General features: G+C 37.5%; 1 protein-coding gene across 1 annotated transcript; it reads right to left on the bottom strand.

Annotated features, from left to right (window-relative positions):
* Positions 1-377: 377 nt before the first annotated feature.
* On the bottom strand, positions 378-18817 carry LOC135473128 (periodic tryptophan protein 2 homolog). The gene is given in 21 exon segments (XM_064752958.1): positions 378-836; positions 1512-1737; positions 2576-2794; positions 3004-3181; positions 4668-4815; positions 5353-5509; positions 5512-5532; positions 6327-6456; positions 6458-6478; positions 7875-8022; positions 9969-10117; positions 11294-11501; positions 11821-11976; positions 12155-12212; positions 12692-12833; positions 13433-13568; positions 13966-14109; positions 14828-14927; positions 16162-16256; positions 17566-17678; positions 18688-18817. Coding segments are annotated over 21 exon segments (2781 nt in total). The 5' UTR covers positions 18754-18817; the 3' UTR covers positions 378-670.
* Between the last annotated feature and the right edge of the window lie 35 nt (positions 18818-18852).

Raw genomic sequence — 18852 nt, 5'->3', positions numbered from 1 at the left:
AAAAATTGTTAAGTACATCGTACATATTATAAGATGGAGATGACTACTAATGGATTTGAATCCTGAACCACAGTGATGAGAAACCACAAGTCTGTCACATCTGTAATCCACTTGACATGTGAGATTCTGGTTATACAGTATTACTGTACAACCATGCACACTTCACAAAGGCTATACACCTTGATAACACCGAGGCTTTGATTATCCCTCCGTTGTTTTGCTGTCAACAAAACACTGGAATGCTTGTGCATGTGTTTGGGCAGGAAGGTGAGAATTCCATACAAAGCTGCAAGAGCCATACTTTGGACATACCAGAGCACAACTGTGTATCCCTATACTGCTTCTAATCTGTTGATATAATCTTATATCATATATTTCACACATATGTAACAACAGCTAGCATTATGATAGGAGGGAATCCCAGGACCATCCACAGGTTGTTGGCAGACTGATATTTGCACGATACCTCGTTGCTATGCACATGCACACTGAGTTATTTACAGAGAAAGGTGACGACTTCCATTCAACCCTCTACAAACAGATGTGTCCACACACTAAAGGACTGCTGGGTCAAGTTGTTAGCTCATCCTTGTACCATGGCAGTCAGCTTCACCAGGGAAGTCCACAACACACTACGAGTGTGGGAGGGGTGTTGGGTTGGGGTGTGGTGTCAGGTTGTTAAGAACTCCAAACTACTGTCACTGTCCCTATCGCAATTGTCCTCACAGTCCTCAGGGTCAGACTGATCCTCAGTTCCTTCCAGCACACGTCCTCTCTTTCTTTTTAACTCCGCTAAGGACAGCACATACTGTATACTGTACCGATTGTGATCACACCTACACAGAGCAAAGATAAATCCTTAAAATGCTGGATTGTCCGGAACAATGGTAAAGTCATTGGCAAAATAAGAAAAAAGAATCCAAAATAAAACACAATGCAAAAGTTCATTCAAACTTAACGTCTGGAGAATTCCATTCCAGAAGACATCATAAACACCTTTTCGCATACCTTATCATTAAAAGAGCATATGCTGACAGATATGCCTTCAAGGTATTCAACAATTTTTGAATACAGCGTAAAACATCAATCAAACAAATAAATCCACAACTCAATGGAGCACCTTGCCTAAGACACCAGACCTGACATCCCACACAGCACCTCCTCTGAGACACAGCTTTAAGTCAGGGAGGATTCCCAATTTTTAAACTTAACATTTAAGATGTCAAAAGAATAAAAGTTTCATTTCATGTCTGTGTACATGGGCTACCTCTTCTGTTAAAATGATATCGCCATGTGATATTAAGGTGACTCTAACTTTACTTTGTGTTTTTTTGGTGAGCCAAATCCAAAAATGTGATAAAAATAAAACTGAAAAACCACCTTTTTATTTTCCTGTTCTTTAAGGCTTTCCAATCACCAAAACAGACGATTTGTTTTTCTTTTGGCCTAACATGCACACAAAAAAGGGTAACAAACACCAAAAACGTGCAGCATCAGAAATAAGTACTCACAGTTTACTTATGTCATCAAATTTCCTTGTGACGTTCCTCTGCAGAGACCGTAGCGTTGACATTATAGCCTGGGAGCGTTGCTTTAGCCGGGGTCCATGAGCAAACAGGAGTTTCTGTATCCACAAAAGGTAAAATTCCAGGTGGGGGGAGCTCTCCACTTTAGAGGCACAAAAATCCAGCATTTTATCCACATAGACATCCGGCAATGACACTCCCACTAGGTCAACTGAGAAAATAAATACAAAATGGTCTGATTTAGTCCATTTCATTGGGCAGTGTTCCCTGACAATAAGATTGTTTCACTTCTACCACTTTGGCCAGGACTAGTTGCTGCAGCTTAACATTACAGCTCTCCCTCTTTGATTTATTTGATTTATTTTATTTTGGCCAAAGGAATTAGGTAACATACTTCAGACTTTTTTTTCATGTGTTTAACAACTGCTAATTTTCAGTGGAACAGAAAATGAGTGCTAGGAGAAAAATGACACTTTCATTTGGTACCTAAAATATCTTAGTCGTGGCTAAACCAGGAGTTGGATTCAAGACTACGACCTCACTGATAAAGTGCCAACCAGCTGGATTGACAAATGTACAAGGCTTCTTTTAAATAAGCCAGCAGATCACCATCACCCACACATAAAGCAAAATGATCTCCGCTTGCTTGGAATTCAGTGTTGTTTTCATTATATCATCATATAAGCCATGTTATTTTCATTTCTACGCTTAAAACTTGAAAGTTTTTATTCAGCCGATATTAATATGGCCATATCCAGATAGTCAGATCTGAGTTCTGGAAATTGCGCCCAAAATGTTGGACATCCAAACCGATCAAGGTGTATCTTACATGTAAAACTAATAAGTAAATTTAACAAAAATATATGATGTATGATAACCATCGAAGAGATGAGTGTTCATACAAATTTATTTATAAAATACAGTCACAAATTATGTCAACTTTGAAATTTGAGATGAAGAACCTTTAATTTTTTTTTTGTACAAATGGCCCTGTTTAAGTACTACAAGAGTATGCTCTCAAAAGGAAGTCAGATCATGATACCACTTACTGTCACTTGGGGGAATACTTTCTGTGACCATCTGAATCAGGCTCTGTTCATTCAGCCTAAAACTTAGCATTAGTGCTGCAGAGTATTCTCCCTTCTCTTGAGTACTCTTTACACTTGAAGGTGTGATCTCCATGTCAAGATGGAATGGATCAAAGACAAGATTATGATCCAATGAGTAAATCAGCAATCCCTCAGTGGTGGTGGCAGCCCAACAGCGACCTGAGAAAACAAAGGGCATAGAATTATCTTGCATTGAGCAGAAAGTTCTAATACAACAATATTCACTTTGCCGGCAAATTAACTCAAATACTGTTCAAGAGACACTAGAAATGACACGTCATCAGTCCAAAGGCTTACATCACCAACAATTAGTATGAGCTGGTTTATGGCCTTTAATAAGTGGCTGTAAGTTATCTGCTGCTACTGACCTGTGGGTGAGAACTGGACAGCTGACACTCGTACTTGAGGCTTCCATTTCCGGGAGCTGAAGTCCCCACTCTTGACCCCCGGCAGGCTGATCTGATGTGACGAGTCCCCTTCATCCACACCTTCCTCTACCAGTTGTAAACTCCCCCACTCTGTCATGCTCTTTTTGTCCAAAAATTGCTGAAAAACAAGATGGACATGAAATTCCTGTTCATGAACAGTTATGGGAGCAACCACTGTTGGAGTTATTGCCAATGGGAACAGAAAATTGTTACTATTAGAAGATTTAAAACTGAGAACAAATGACTGACAAAAACATAAGACACCAACTGAGACATGGCCAACTACATACACCTATGTACTCATTTGGTTGTTCATATTTCAAAAAAAAAAAAAAAAAAAAAGTTGTGAAGATATTAATTGTTAAGCTAATTAACTAAGTTTTCAGCAGCACAAAGATTCTTCAGTTTTTTTTTTTCATGCTCTTTTAAAGAGACTTTTACCAAAAATCAATCAAATGAATCCAACTGAATTCTTGATATTATTTTTACAACACCCCATATAATTACTTTTCACAAAATACTAGCTGCCTCTGTACATGTGTTACCATTCAAAGTCGGTAAGAAGTTCCCCATATTTATGGTAAGGATCAAGATTGCCTGAGTTGCTTTTCCAAATTGTTAAAAAACTGCAGTATATTAAAACTGCAGTATATTAAAACAGCTATTGCAATTTTTTTTATGTTTTTTCTTGTCAATTTGTTGTTTCCAGTTTTCCTGACATGACGTCACAACAGAACAAGCTTGATGTCATTCCAGCATAACTTACCTGATATCAACCATGTAGCTGCTTGATTCAACATCGCAGAAGGAATATTATCATGTTACATCAGGCAATTTTTACCGAAAACGAAGATTTTACTTCAGTTGTAGCTTGTAAATCCTTCTGAGCAATTGCATTACATGTAGCCAGCCTCGAAAGATTCAAACTCCTTTTCTTATATTGGCCTAGCGTCGTTGGAGTCTCAAGACGAAAAGTGTTAATTTTGTACTCAATGAAGGTCCAGGCTGATTACCTCTGTTATTCAATGAGTCTTGTGTAGATAAAAGACACCTACTTAAAGACCTGCTTTCCCCACCCGCCGCACTGCCAGCGTATGTCCCGACCCACAGACCTTGGTCACTGCCGCCATCTTGAGCAGCAACGCACATGTCCCACTTCATAGTGGAGCAGCAGGAAGACAGAGGCAGTGGCCAAGGCATGTGTGCCTTGGAAGCCTTCATGGCACAAGGCAAATATCAAGAAAGGAGTTGGAGTCTTTCAGGGCTACATGTATATGTTTTAATATTTTCACAGAGATCTTCTTAGAATTGAAGTACTGTAATTCTTCTAAGTTTTAGAACACCTAGTCTGTTCCTTAGCCAATATACATATGATTATTAGAACAGGAATACACACTTTCTCCTTTCTCACATTGTTTAGTTCATCTTATGAACAATATATATATATATATATATATATATATATATATATATATATATACTTTTCCTTTCACAAATGGGAGAGAAATCATGTACTTTTTTGGTTCCTGCACTGCTGATATCTGTCCCAAAAATTAGGACAAGCACAGTAGTGCTTTAACGAGCAAGTGTCAATGAATGTTTACCTGCATGCCATCATAGGACATGTTACAGGAAACCTCGAACTTCTTCATCAGCAACTGGTCAGCCACAGAATAAATACACACATTCTTAGATTTCCCAGCAGCCAGGAGACAGCTACCATCTGCTGAGTAACAGATTGTGTTGAAGGCCCTGTAGGATGAATAAACTACATGAAAATTCAAATTCATGATCAAAAAATGCAACAAAACTACAATGTACTTTGGTCAAATGTACACATACAATCCAACAGGTCAGTGTTTGCATTTCTCTTGATGAAGGTGGTAAGTACATTTTCTTGGTTAAAACATAAAGACTCCCTGCATTGGCAGGCCATAATTAACATGTCAATTTAACACATCCACTAAACTTATAGCTTCAAGGGCCAAATGCTAGTCCCACGAAATATGAAAGGCAACATTTTTCTTTCTGAATTTAATGAAGACCTCATATCTCTTTCTTAACACAATATGCATCATTAGACATCTGCAGTTAACAATAAAACTCCCTGCATTTAACATCAATTTTTACACCAGCCATTACATCAGATATTCAAATTGTGCACTATCTGAACTTGGAACAGTAAGGAAAATTCTGAAATGTGATAAATTAAGAAAAAAACTTCATTATTTATTGTTAATTTACTTATGTATCTGAAGTGGTCAATTTTCAAAATGACTGCTCTCATACTTTCCAAAAGCAGATTTCTTGGCAGTGATTTTGTCTGTGTCTTTCCTGGAGTAACCCAGGTCATGTCTGCCCTCTATGGATCCTGTCTGTTCCCCAGTCTGGGGATTCCAGAAGCTGATCTGAGCATCCAGTGTTGCCACGGCAATCTCATTACCATCGGCCGAAAGACAAGGGCTAGCACTGTAAATAAATGTTCATAAATAACTCTTAATATGAGACACAGGGCAAGCACCTGGTTAGGGAAACTAAACTCGCTTTTGGTTTTCAGTATTAATAACAAGGGCAGGAAAAGAATTTGTCAAAGTGTGAACCAAATCAGTTTCCTACATTTACAGCATATACAGCCGCATGGACTCACTGTGGGACATATACTATATATTTAATTGATCAATTGATATTTTATGCCATACTCAAGAGTATTTCACTTATACAATGGCAGCCAGAATTATGGTGGGAGGAAACCGGGCTCAGGGAAACCCATGACCACCCAGAGGTTGCTAGCAAACCTTACCGCGAACGGATGGAGAGGAAGTCAGCATGAGCTGGACTTGATTGCTACATGTTCTATGGTGGAAAAAAAAAAAACAATAATAAACTCAAAAGACAAGTGTTTTTTAAGTCTTTATACCATATCCCACATACTAATCATACCTTAATAAAAACTTATCAACACTGATTTTGATGAAAATGGAGAAATAATTGAGAAAAGGTTCCAAAATATGCCTATTAAGTTTTCAAGGTATAGTTTTCCAACATAAAAGTTCATATGCAAATTTTATTTACCAGCACTCATACTCTTTACCATTCATAGATCTAAGGCCCTGATGTGACAGCAAGCCATATTTTGATTGACAAGAAGTAACTCTTGGTATCATATACATATAACCACCAATAACCCTCCCACCTTTAGCCACCATTTAGTCACATTACCCGATTGACAGCTTTTATACACATTACAGTAAAATATGTGTTACCATCAGATGAAAGAGTTATTGTCTCTTTCGCTCCCTTGCTTTCAAAGATGTCCCATAGTTTGATGGTGTTGTCCCAGGAGCCACTGGCCAACAGGGTGTGGCTGGAACTGAAGGCCAGACTACTGATTGGGGCCTTCATGGCCGGCCAATACCTGTAGACAGACATTACAACATGCTGATCACTTCATTTACTCTTTTTGATTTTTTTGATTGGTGTTATACTCCGTACTCATGAATATGAACTCATGAACACAGTCCACAGTGTTTGGTGCTTCGTTTGTCCTCCTCCCACCATAATGCTGGCATAGAAGAAATATTCTCCAATATGGCGTAAAACACCAATCTTACAAACAAATAAATCTTTGTTTCTTTGTTCGGATCCTCTTCGAAATTTGACATTATTTCAGCATTATCATGACAAAGTTACCCTGTACAATGCCAGCCCAAGTGTCGATATATTTGTAGCGCAGTCTTGCTGGAATACCATGTCAAAGCCCCAATACACTCCACCCAGTCTGACACCAGCCTGACATGAACTTTCCACTACCCTAATTCTTCAACTATTTATGAAAATATAACATACGAATCTTGCATCTTTAATGACACAAACATATTAAGTTTAATGTCATTTTCATAATAATTGTAAGCACAAATTCCACTGAAAAAAAAGTGGTTCAAAAGGCTGAAGAATTACAGTACATTCTCAAACTGGGCATCAAACCAGGAAATGATTAACTTTTTCGAAAAATCTCGGAAATGTCTAGAATGATTAAAATTAAATCGCGTTCTTAAACGGTTTGTACTGCGACAACCAGGTCACTGTAACTTGTATTCGTGACCATACAAAACGTACTACAGTGCCACTGAAACCAATATGACCACACAAAACGTACTATAGTGCCACTGAAACCAATACATCCCATCTTCAACACAACACGAAGAGCTGAAGAAATTCCAGGCTTTGTCAAGGCTTTTCCTGGTATAAAATCCATATTTTCCATGCTACTTGGAATAAATATACTGCACCTATACAATCTTAAAGCCATGAAAAGTAATCTTAATTGACTGAGCTTTCAGATATACACCTTTTCACATATACACTCCACTGTATTAGGCAGTTTTAAAGTTGGAATACAAATTCCCCTGGAAGAAAGCTATACTATACACTGTAGTAGGGGGCTCCGTGGCTGAGTTGGTTAGTACGCTAGCACAGCATAATGACCCAGGAGTCTTTCATCAATGTGATCCCAGTGAGTTCAAGTCCAGCTCATGCTGGCTTCCTCTCGTGGGGAGGTCTGACAGCAACCTGTGGAGGTCGTGGGTTTCCCCTGGGCACTGCCTGGTTTCCTCCCACCATAATGCTGGCCACCGTCATATAAGTGAAATATTCTTGAGTACGGCGTAAAACACCAATCAAATAAATAAATAAATATACACTGTAGCTCAGGTTGGTTCTGAAGTCCCAGTCTAAAGGCTTTTCCAGGCCCAATTACAAAAAAAAATCTAATTTTCAGGCTTTTCATGACCTTAATACATGAGTCTTCTCACCTCCAGCAGTCTTCCCATTTTCATAGACCAGACAAAGATTTCAAACTCATCCTGACCCCCAGCACAGACCAGTTCACCACTGTGGTCCAGAGTCAGGCAGGAGAACTGTACAGGGCGTGGGGACGTGAATGTGCGGAAATTACGATATCTGAAGAAAACAAGTATGCGTTCAAGAATAAACTGGCAGAGAAAGTCACAGGGTGTTCAGGGAAATTGATAACTGATAAATTGTATGGGGCATGGGACGAAAAGGTGCAGAAATTATGATATCTGAAGAAAACAAGTATGCGTTCAAGAATAAACTGGCAGAGAAAGTCACAGGGTGTTCAGGGAAATTGATAACTGATAAATTGTATGGGGCATGGGACGAAAAGGTGCAGAAATTACGATATCTGAAGAAAACAAGTATGCATTCAAGAATAAACTGGCAGAGAAAGTCACAGGGTGTTCAGGGAAATTGATAACTGATAAATTGTATGGGGCATGGGACGAAAAGGTGCAGAAATTACGATATCTGAAGAAAACAAGTATGCATTCAAGAATAAACTGGCAGAGAAAGTCACAGGGTGTTCAGGGAAATTGATAACTGATAAATTGTATGGGGCATGGGACGAAAAGGTGCGGAAATTACGATATCTGAAGAAAACAAGTATGCATTCAAGAATAAACTGGCAGAGAAAGTCACAGGATGTTCAGGGAAATTGATAACTGATAAATTGTATGGGGCATGGGACGAAAAGGTGCAGAAATTATGATATCTGAAGAAAACAAGTATGCGTTCAAGAATAAACTGAGAGAGAAAGTCATTGGGTGTTCATGGAAACTGATAACTGACAAATTGTAAGGGGCACGGGGATTAAAAAGGTGCGGAAATTACGATATCTGAAGAAAACAAGTATGTGTTCAAGAATAAACTTGGGAGAGAAAGTCATTGGGTGTTCATGGAAACTGGTAACTGATGAATTGTATGGGACACGGGGATGAAAAGGTGTGAAAATTACAATACCTAAAGAAAGCATACATTTACAAACCAAATGGAAGAGAATGTCATACATGTAGGGTTTTCATGAAAGAAGTAACTGATGATGGATTTAAAAATCAATATATCCTAACTCCTCAAACTTTTCGTCTATAAAAGAGCAACTTTCAGTGCAATTTATGCATATTTTTAATTTGATTTTGGAGACAAAACTACATTGGTTAGACTGGCCAGTTTCAGGGCATTATACAAAGTGTAATTTTATCTGTCAATGCAGAAAAATGCCTTGAAAATATGCCAGAATATGAAACACCTTACAAACATGAGAACAGCTTGAAGATTGACAGTAGATGAAAGCCACTTCTTGTTTTTGTTTAAAGCAGACAAGTCCACACTCCACCTTTTAATCCTTTGCTTGATCCTTTAAGCCATACATGAAGGGTGCTCATCAAAAACCGAAACTTATGATGGATTTAAAAATTAATATTTAGATAAACGGCACTTCAATTTTTTTTTCAAAGGAGACAGCACTCCACCTTTTATTTCTCTGCTCGATTCTTTAAGTCATACATGGTGCTCATCAAAAGTATTAACTTTTACAAATTGATAAAGATGAATGGAACTTCCCATTTTTTTCTCAAAGGGGAAAACACTCCACCTTTCATTCCTTTCCTTAAGCTGTTATAACCCAGTGCCTATCTAAAATAATACACAAGTATGTATACAGATAGATAGGATATATAGCACAGTGAATGGTTGGATGCCTGGGCTAGGAGGTAAAAAGCAAAATGCGAGATGAAAATTGTCATGTGACTTCTTCATAATGATTTTCATGGAAATATTATTTGACGGGATTCTAAATTTACTCTGTAATATTTTATTTTACATTTTTTAACTCAAGTTTAATAGTAATAAGAGATTAAATATTGGTCAAAGATCATTGTAAATTGCCGTGAAATATAAAGAAAATAATATCTGAACATATTATAGTAGAGACATGTACACAATGGTCTCACCATGTAATGTGTAATCAAAAAACTGACTTGCTCAGTTAAAATGTTGAGCTGCACCAAAGTATGATGTTTGTTCTTTTTTCATTTTGTTTATAATCTCACCTGTTTAAATCAAAGGCCCTCACAGTGCCATCTAATGAGGCAGAGACCACCACCTGTCCATTCTGATTGAATTGCACACCTGTGACACCTGCCAGGTGTTCTGTGAATGTCACAAAGCAGAAACCTGAACTGGTGTTCCAAACCTTCACCTGTAAAAATCAACAGTTTGTTATACTTTGACAATCACAACAAAAGCAGTGCCATCAGTAAAAAAGAAACAAGATAAACAGTAAGGAGCACCACAGCTGAGCTTAAGATGACACCATACACATATTTATATTTCTTTCACCCTCAAACACCCCCTACCCCCAATCCCCACCCCTTCCAAGACAGATCTTACACATATTCTCAAACCAGACGGTGACAAATGTAACCACAACTGAACATTCAATAGGCCAGGTCGGGTCAACAGACAGTTACATTGTAATTTGTACATCTGTTCATGTATTTATTTATTTACTTTACTTGTGCTTAACACTAAACAGACGGTTAGAGCAAAGTCCATCATGGATGTGTGCATTTCACACTCCTACTGAAAACAACATCTGGTTGGGCACTCTCGGACAATTATATACCGAAGTTCAATCCATTTTGATATTTTGAAAGAGTAGAAAACACCCGAATTCTAGCATACTTGGTTATTAACAAAATTCTAATTACGTGTACATGCATTCACTTTGTTTAAGGATGTGTATTTCATTAAACAAATAATTCCAGGGTTTTCTAGTTAGCACTCTCTATTTCTATTTCCAAATATGTAACATTTTCTGTTTCTCATCTGAACAAATTTGAAACCTGCATTTGGGTCTGACCTTCTCACACTGCAGTTGCCAAAAAGACTGCTTCATAATCCTATATGAATATGAATTTAAAAACTGCCACGCAGTATATTTAATTTCATATTTTATTTAGGCCACCGCCTATGCTGTGTTAGAAATCTCTGATTCGAAATCTGAAAACAGCAGTATCAAGCTTATGATGGGAAAAACTTAAGACGCATACACTTGACTGTCCACAAACAAAACTGTTGAGATACTAACTATGATTTTAGACAAGAGTTTCAAAATAACATTAAAACACCCAAACAAAATACCCCCCACCACCCCCACCCCACAATCACCCCCACAGCTTATTTTCACTCCCACATTCGAAAACCTGGCTAGAATATACAGCCTTTCACAACCTGTTCCATGTAAATATAACAAAAATAAATCACAAATGTCCCTTCAAAATCTGCAGCAATGCATTTACATTTTTAAACTGAACCCCACAATTCCTAGTGAGAAAAAGAACACAATCCCACCCGGTGAGAGAAGTGATCATACCTTCCCATCATCCCCTCCTGTGGCGATAAACTGGCCGTCTGGGGAATAAGAGAGACAACTCATGGTGTTAAAGTGGCCTTGTTGCTTGAGTATGTAGGATTCGCTCTGCCATTCCCACACAAGCAGTTGACCAAGTCCAGCACACACCAGCGCAAGCCAATCCCCCGTTTTGTTAAACATGGCAGAGGCAATCATCTGGTCTGAAATACTGTAACACAGTAAAATTTAAGCCACACCAGAAGCTGCAATATCTGGATTTGAACCCATGACCCTGTTGATCTTGAATCTTATAAAATGCTCACACACAGAACATGGGTGCCATGATCAAATTATTGACATTTAATGAAGAATGTTGTCAATGTAAATAAGAGGAAACAGACAATTCTGATAACACAAAAGTCTTAATTGGGTTGTCGTCTCAGGAAAACAATATTCAAATTTAAACGTGAAATATTCTCATTACAATTTCTGTATTAACTGTCAATGTATGGTTGTACAAAATTGAACTATTGTTTCCGAATATGCACCTTAATGAGTGAATCAAGTTGAAGTCTGGCATCTCATGTAAGAAGAAAGCACCATCCTGGAAGCCTGTGACCAGGATTTTTGTATGTTTGTGGTAGTCTGTACTGGTCACTGTGGCGAAGACCGCTCCTTCTCCTCTGGCAGAACGGTAGGAGTGCCTGAAAACATACAAACAAATGGACAAGCTGACTTAAATGTGACAACACTGTCACTCTAAAATCATCACTTTATCACTTAATTTTATTCTGCCACATTTCAACTGGGACAATATAACTCTACATTTTTGTCCTAAAATATTGTTCTTAGGAAATATCTCAGAAACATTTAAAAACTTACTTGTCCACCTTCTTGTAAACTATTCCACTTTTACCCTCGTCTTTCACCGAATCAACATCTGGAAAAGTATACAAAACACAAGTGAATTTCTCAAACCCCTGGCTGGACACAGGTTTTAATAAAAAAAATTAACTTTCAATGCGTGGGTTTAAGTACTTCTTTGGGGATTTCATATCCTGCTGAAAAAAACATTTCAATTTCATACACAAGAGGAGTCAGGTTAGAGGCTACAGAAAGCTAGAAACACCCTAGGAGCTTTAACTTGGAAACAAAATCCTTCAAATGACCCAGGGTAGGTTGGATTTAACTCAGGTCAAAAAAAAAAAAAAAAAAAAAACTTGGATTTTACAAAATACCCAAATTGGCCATCCTAACTATAAATCACTAAGCAAGACAAGGGTCAAAACTGATAATAATGTTTTCTTGAGCACAAAAGATTCATAAAAGCAAACTAAGGAGATGTTGCCATTTCATATACCAAGTGTTCAATTCCAATCTTACATGTATTACCATCATTATATAATACGCCATCTTTACCACTATTCTTTCCTTTAACTGCCGAACTCTCCTCTTCCTTGGCTTCCTCTGATTGGTTGGGGGGAGTGTAGGGCACAAGGTCATCAGGGCTTGTGTCACACTCCCATACACACACGAACCCACGCTCACTGACAGAGTACAGCTGAGGATCAGTCAAGGGAGACAACCTGACCTGTTTCTCATCCACCACAAAACTATATTTCTATAAATTGGTCAAAAAGGCAATGGGAAGGTGGAATAATTTTAAATCCCTTCAGGTGACGCTACTATGAAGCAGGACCTTGAGTCATTGTTGCAGCAAAAATGGATTGTAGCGCAACATTTACAATGTTAAAATGTTGAAGTCAGTGGGAGACCCGAGGACAAGCTACGCAAAAGGTCCAAATGGCAGCAGTACGCATCATTTCAATCTGTGAAGCTTGAGTGCTTGTGTACTACATTAGAGTTTTATGAGCACAGATGAACCGATAATTGTGACATAATAAAGGAAAGAACAAAACAGTTCCTATATGGAATTTTACAAGTTCCGCATTAAATGACATCAAGGTTCTTTGGCTGGGCATTTGACAAGACTTCAATGTTTTATACTTTAACCAAGTTCTTTTTCCTCTTTTTTTTATGCAGTACCAGACACAAATTAAAATATACACTGATATTTAGTTTCTGTTTCAAGAAAATTCCCAGAAGCAATACTTCAAAACATACTTGAATGACAGGGTGGTCTGTCTATTGAAAGGATACATCTAAAGATTGCTCTTCAAAGAAGGCCCCAACAATGGGGTCACTGTGACCCCCTAAAGAGTACACAATGAGATTAGTGAATCGCTGGGCCCCATACACACGAGTGCTCATGTCCGTACTGCCTGCACAGAAGGCTCTGAAAATAAAACCACACAATTAGTCAGCAAATTCCTCGAAGCTTTTTCTAAGCTCTTCACATGATTCCATGCACAACATATTTACTTGTCACCGGTAACTTAATATTTGGGTCCACAACTGAATATCCAAAACCATAAATTCTAACTGAGGTTTATGAAACAGGACATATCAGAACCTGTAAAGTACTGCAGGAAAATACTCAGGAGAGTATAATTCTTTGATTGCTGTTAAATACGATGATAATCAAAAATGTTTCACTTTACATACGATTTTAGTCAGTTTTAAGGAAAGAGGCCATGTTTTTTCTTTTGTGATACAAGTATTTATTGCATACAAACTTGTACCATTTCAGTCTCCAGTGTGCCACAGTAGATGGATATAAAAAGCTGACTTACTTTGAGTCACTTGTCCAGTCCAAGCACATAATCTCATCATAGGCCCCAAAAAACGTCCGGTATAAAACAAATGGGTTAAAGTCTTTGGTCTTCCCTGGAGCGTGATAAACTTCCACATTGCTCTCCTTCGCCACAGCAAATTTTCTGAATAACACAAAATCCATTACTCGTGTGATTGTCGTTTTATACAATAACATTAAAGAACAATTTTTCTTGACCAGGATGGGTTATTAATTATTACTTTCAAAGATCATGAATGATTTACTTGCTTTCTTATTAACTGGTATTTTACCCTGGACTCTTAGAGTTTTTAATCACTGACGGCTAGATTTGAGTCTGGGACCTCAATGAAGGGGTGGGTGCGGGGGGAGCAATTTGCCTCAGCGATAATGATGCTTTACACAAGTGAGCAATTACAGTATATATTTACATGCACTGTACACTGTACAAATCATATACTATCATTTACAAAGAGTTTATTGACTTAACTGCTTGTTGCTCAACTCCTTACTCAAGAATTTTTGTATATTTACCGTGGCAATAAATTTTATGGGTAGTTAAAACCAGAGTGCTCGGCGTAAACAGCCACCTTTTGGTAAGTCAATGACAAGCTTTCTCACATGTGATGTACAAATATTGACAGAAGACAAGTGGTCTTCAATGAATGTTGAATACCGCGCAAACATGACAAATGATCACACAAGCATTTTCGACCACTTATTAAAACACAGGCCCCAGATGTAGTGATAAAAAGGGATTGTACAAATTCCCTGTCTAAAGCCGGGTTTGAACCCAATCCTTGAGTGACTTGAACAATTTCTACAAAGAAAAAGACATTTGTGTGGGTAAGAACAGTCCATACCTTCCATCAGGACTGAACTTGATACAGCGGACAGGCTTGTGGAAGTGATAGTGATGTAATACTGTCTTACTCAGAAGACTGCAGAGTAATGCTTCTCCAGCTGCAACAAAACAATTAGACAAAAAATGTGTTCACTGATAAGTGTAAAGTATTTATATATTGGCGAATATTAAGATTTTTTTAATTTACACTGTGTAATAATATCAAAAAATATTATATTTTTATATTATATAATGCTTCAAGTAATGAAGTCATAATATCAATCTATAACTTGGCCACCATGTCTGTGCCATCGTCAGGAAATTACATACAGTAAAGAATACAAAGGCTTATATAGATGAAGCTGTGTTTATTATGTAATTCAGGCTTAACCATTCTCTGCTAAACTACCACCCTTTGTTCTGTCTGAAATTGCAAACTTACAATCCTTTGTTTTGTCTGAAATTGCAAACTTACCATTTTTTGTTTTGTTTGAATTTGTAAACTGATCATCCTTTGTTCTGCCTGAAATTGCAAACTTACCATCCTTTGTTTTGTCTGAAATTGCAAACTTACAATCCTTTGTTTTGTCTGAAATTGTAAACTTACCATCATGTGTTTTGTCTGAAATTGTAAACTTATCATCTTTTGTTTTGTCTGAAATTGCAAACTTACCATCATGTGTTTTGTCTGAAATTGCAAACCTACTATTCTTGTTTTGTCTGAAATTGCAAACTTACCATCCTTTGTTTTGTCTGAAATTGCAAACTTACTATCCTTTGTTTTGTCTGAAATTGTAAACTTACCATCCTTTGTTTTGTCTGAAATTGTAAACTTATCATCTTTTGTTTTGTCTGAAATTGCAAACTTACCATCATGTGTTTTGTCTGAAATTGCAAACCTACTATTCTTTGTTTTGTCTGAAATTGTAAACTTACCATCCTTTGTTTTGTCTGAAATTGTAAACTTATCATCCTTTGTTTTGTCTGAAATTGCAAACTTACCATCATGTGTTTTGTCTGAAATTGCAAACTTACCATTCTTTGTTTTTTCTTAAATTTCTGCATGCATTTTAACCCTACACAGTTACATGTGCATCTATATAGGTCTACGTATCCTTTACTGTATTCAGATAAAATCTTGAGCATTTAAATTAAAAAAGCAAGAAAAAAAAAACTGGGACAACAGGGTGACTAAGAGCCATGATGTGTTCTGTATGAAATTTTACCTGTACTCTTGAACACATGAAACATTATATGTTGCAAGATCACATACATACATATAAAACTGTTCACCTATCGCATGAACAGTCGACATCTACATGTACTTGTCACATGAACACCTGCCACCCTTACCTTCATTAACAAGGATCAGTGTCACGCCGTCTGGAGACAAAGCTATACATGTGATGTTCAGGTTACTTGTTACTGGCAACGTCTTGGATCGGTTACTGAAACAAACAACAGCTCATACATATTCATGTTTTATGTCATTTGGCAGTGCCTTGCTTCGTGCAATATTGCACCTCAGGAGTCAAAGCACCAAATCTGAGTCACACCTTGTCATCAGATATTACATGTATTCTCAGAAATGTTTTAATATATTTTTGTCACGGTGAGCCTGCTTGGTTTGACATAGCCCAGTAAGCCGGGTTCAAGCTGGGCATGCACTAGTCAAGTAATCAATTACATTTAAATCAAATCAAGCTTTTACATCTTTGTTAACAATGTCACAATTTCTCATAACAACAATGTTCACAATGTCACAATTTCTCATAACACCTTTGTTCACAATGTCACAATTTTCCATGACATCTTTCTTCACAATGTCACAATTTTCCATGACATCTTTCTTCACAATGTCACAATTTCTCATAGCATCTTTGTTCACAATGTCATAATTACTCATATCATTGTTCACAATGTCAGAATTTCTCATAACACCTTTGTTCACAATGTCACAATTTTCCATGACATCTTTCTCCACAATGTCACAATTTCTCATAGCATCTTTGTTCACAATATCACAATTTCTCATATCATTGTTCAGTGTCAAAACTTCTCATAACACCTTTGTTCACAAGGCCACAATTTTCCATGACATCTTTCTTCACAAGTTCACAATTTTCCATGATATCTTTTTTCACATCACAATTTCTCATAGCATCTTTGTTCACAATGTCACAACTTCTCATAACACCTTTGTTCAAGTGATCCTATTTGATCACAGCATGCGCAAGACCCAATGTCTCTATTTTACAGTAACTACATTTATACCTAGATGGTGGGTTCCATGATCACATCATTTATATACACTGTATTTATTAATGTAACAGGGTTATAGTATGACAGACTTTATACACTAGTTGGGGATTTGAACAAGTGATCTTTGGGTTCCTACCACTAATGGGAAATTTCCTCCAGCCTAGAGTTAGTTTATGTTTTATACATGCCACCCTACTACATTATTTTTTTGAAAAGGGCAATTCATAATTTTATATCACAGGATTTTGCCACTTTAGCATAAGCACTGTGACTCCTGTCCCATTAAAGCTTTAAAACTGAGGACAACATTTCTATGTAAAAATATTGTCACAATGCAGTCAAAATGCTGCTATGTGCATGTATTTCTAGTGACAAACATAGGCTATCCACTTTTACTGAGCACCAAAAGATGCCACAGTAACATAGCAATCTTGAACTAATGTGAACTAGACATGGGTGTTCTGTTACCAATAACCAATAAAAAAATACACTAACTTTTTTAGGTCAAACAAGGTAACCCGGTTTCCCACTGGACTGATGACTGTATTGCCGTCTGGTGTGAACAGCACATTTCCCTTCCTGTACACTGTTCCCAACAGATTTGAAAACTGAAAAGATAAGGCCAGTACTGAAACATTTCTTTTATTTACTTGACTGGTGTTTCATACCGTACTCAAGAATATTTCACTTATACAGCAAGTGGCAGCAAGCATTATGGTGGGAGAAAACCGGGCCAAGCCCAGGGGGAAGCCCATGACCATCCGCAGGTTGATGGCAGACATTCCCATGTACGGCCAGAAACTTGCAGCCAGATTAAGTCACTATACTTTGCCATGTACAGGACGAAATTTATTTATTTGATTGGTGTTTTACGCCGTACTCAAGAATATTTCACTTATACGACAGCAGCCAGCATTATGGTGGGAGGAAACTGGGCAGAGCCCGGCAGAAACCCACGACCATCCGCAGGTTGGTGACAGACCTTCCCACGTACGGCCAGAGAGGAAGCCGTACAGGATGACAGGATGAACTAGCAGAAGCGGGATTCATTTTGAGGAAGAACTAGTTCAAAACTGGCCAAACTGTGCAATGCTTTAGCAGAATGAGCGAGTGATACAGCTACAAGCATAGTCAGACCCTGTATACATTTGTTGGATCTATATAGCTTATATCACGCTATTATTGTGGGTATGTCCATTCTTCATCCACAATGAACTGTTGTGTACAGAATTTTATTTTTATTTACTGCATATAGGTGACCTTACGATATATATATATATATATATATATATATATATATATATATGGCCTATATCAGTATTGGAAGAGCTGTTGTGGACATGCATGGACTACCACTGTTTTTTATTTCGGAAGAGTGTACCAGTAACAACATTTCGATCATATCAATAATTCATTGGGTGAGATCTAAATGTCGATATGCAGGGTTATTTTGTTAATGCTTTTTATCTTCACATCTGTAGCCGAATGTTGGCCAACAGCCTGTACGCTGAGGTTTTCAAGTAACAGTATTAACACTACTGTTCAAAGCGATGTGTTTTTTTTTTTTTTTTTGGAAACGAACGAAAGTACACCCATCCACTGCTTTGATCATCTTACCCTATAATTAAACTTCATTTTGACGTATCTCCTCAGTACACAGAATCGTCGGTAAGATCTATACATAACATCACATTCATCACGACTAACAGTCACATGTTTGTCTTCTCAGCCCAGAGGTAGCCATGTGCTTACACCTTCAATGTGCCTTGTCACATGACCCCT

This window comes from Liolophura sinensis, chromosome 8 (assembly GCF_032854445.1).
Source record: "Liolophura sinensis isolate JHLJ2023 chromosome 8, CUHK_Ljap_v2, whole genome shotgun sequence".
NCBI lineage: Eukaryota > Metazoa > Mollusca > Polyplacophora > Chitonida > Chitonidae > Liolophura > Liolophura sinensis.
The sequence above is the reverse complement of the archived record's forward strand: the minus strand, read 5'-3'. Positions and strand labels throughout refer to the sequence as shown.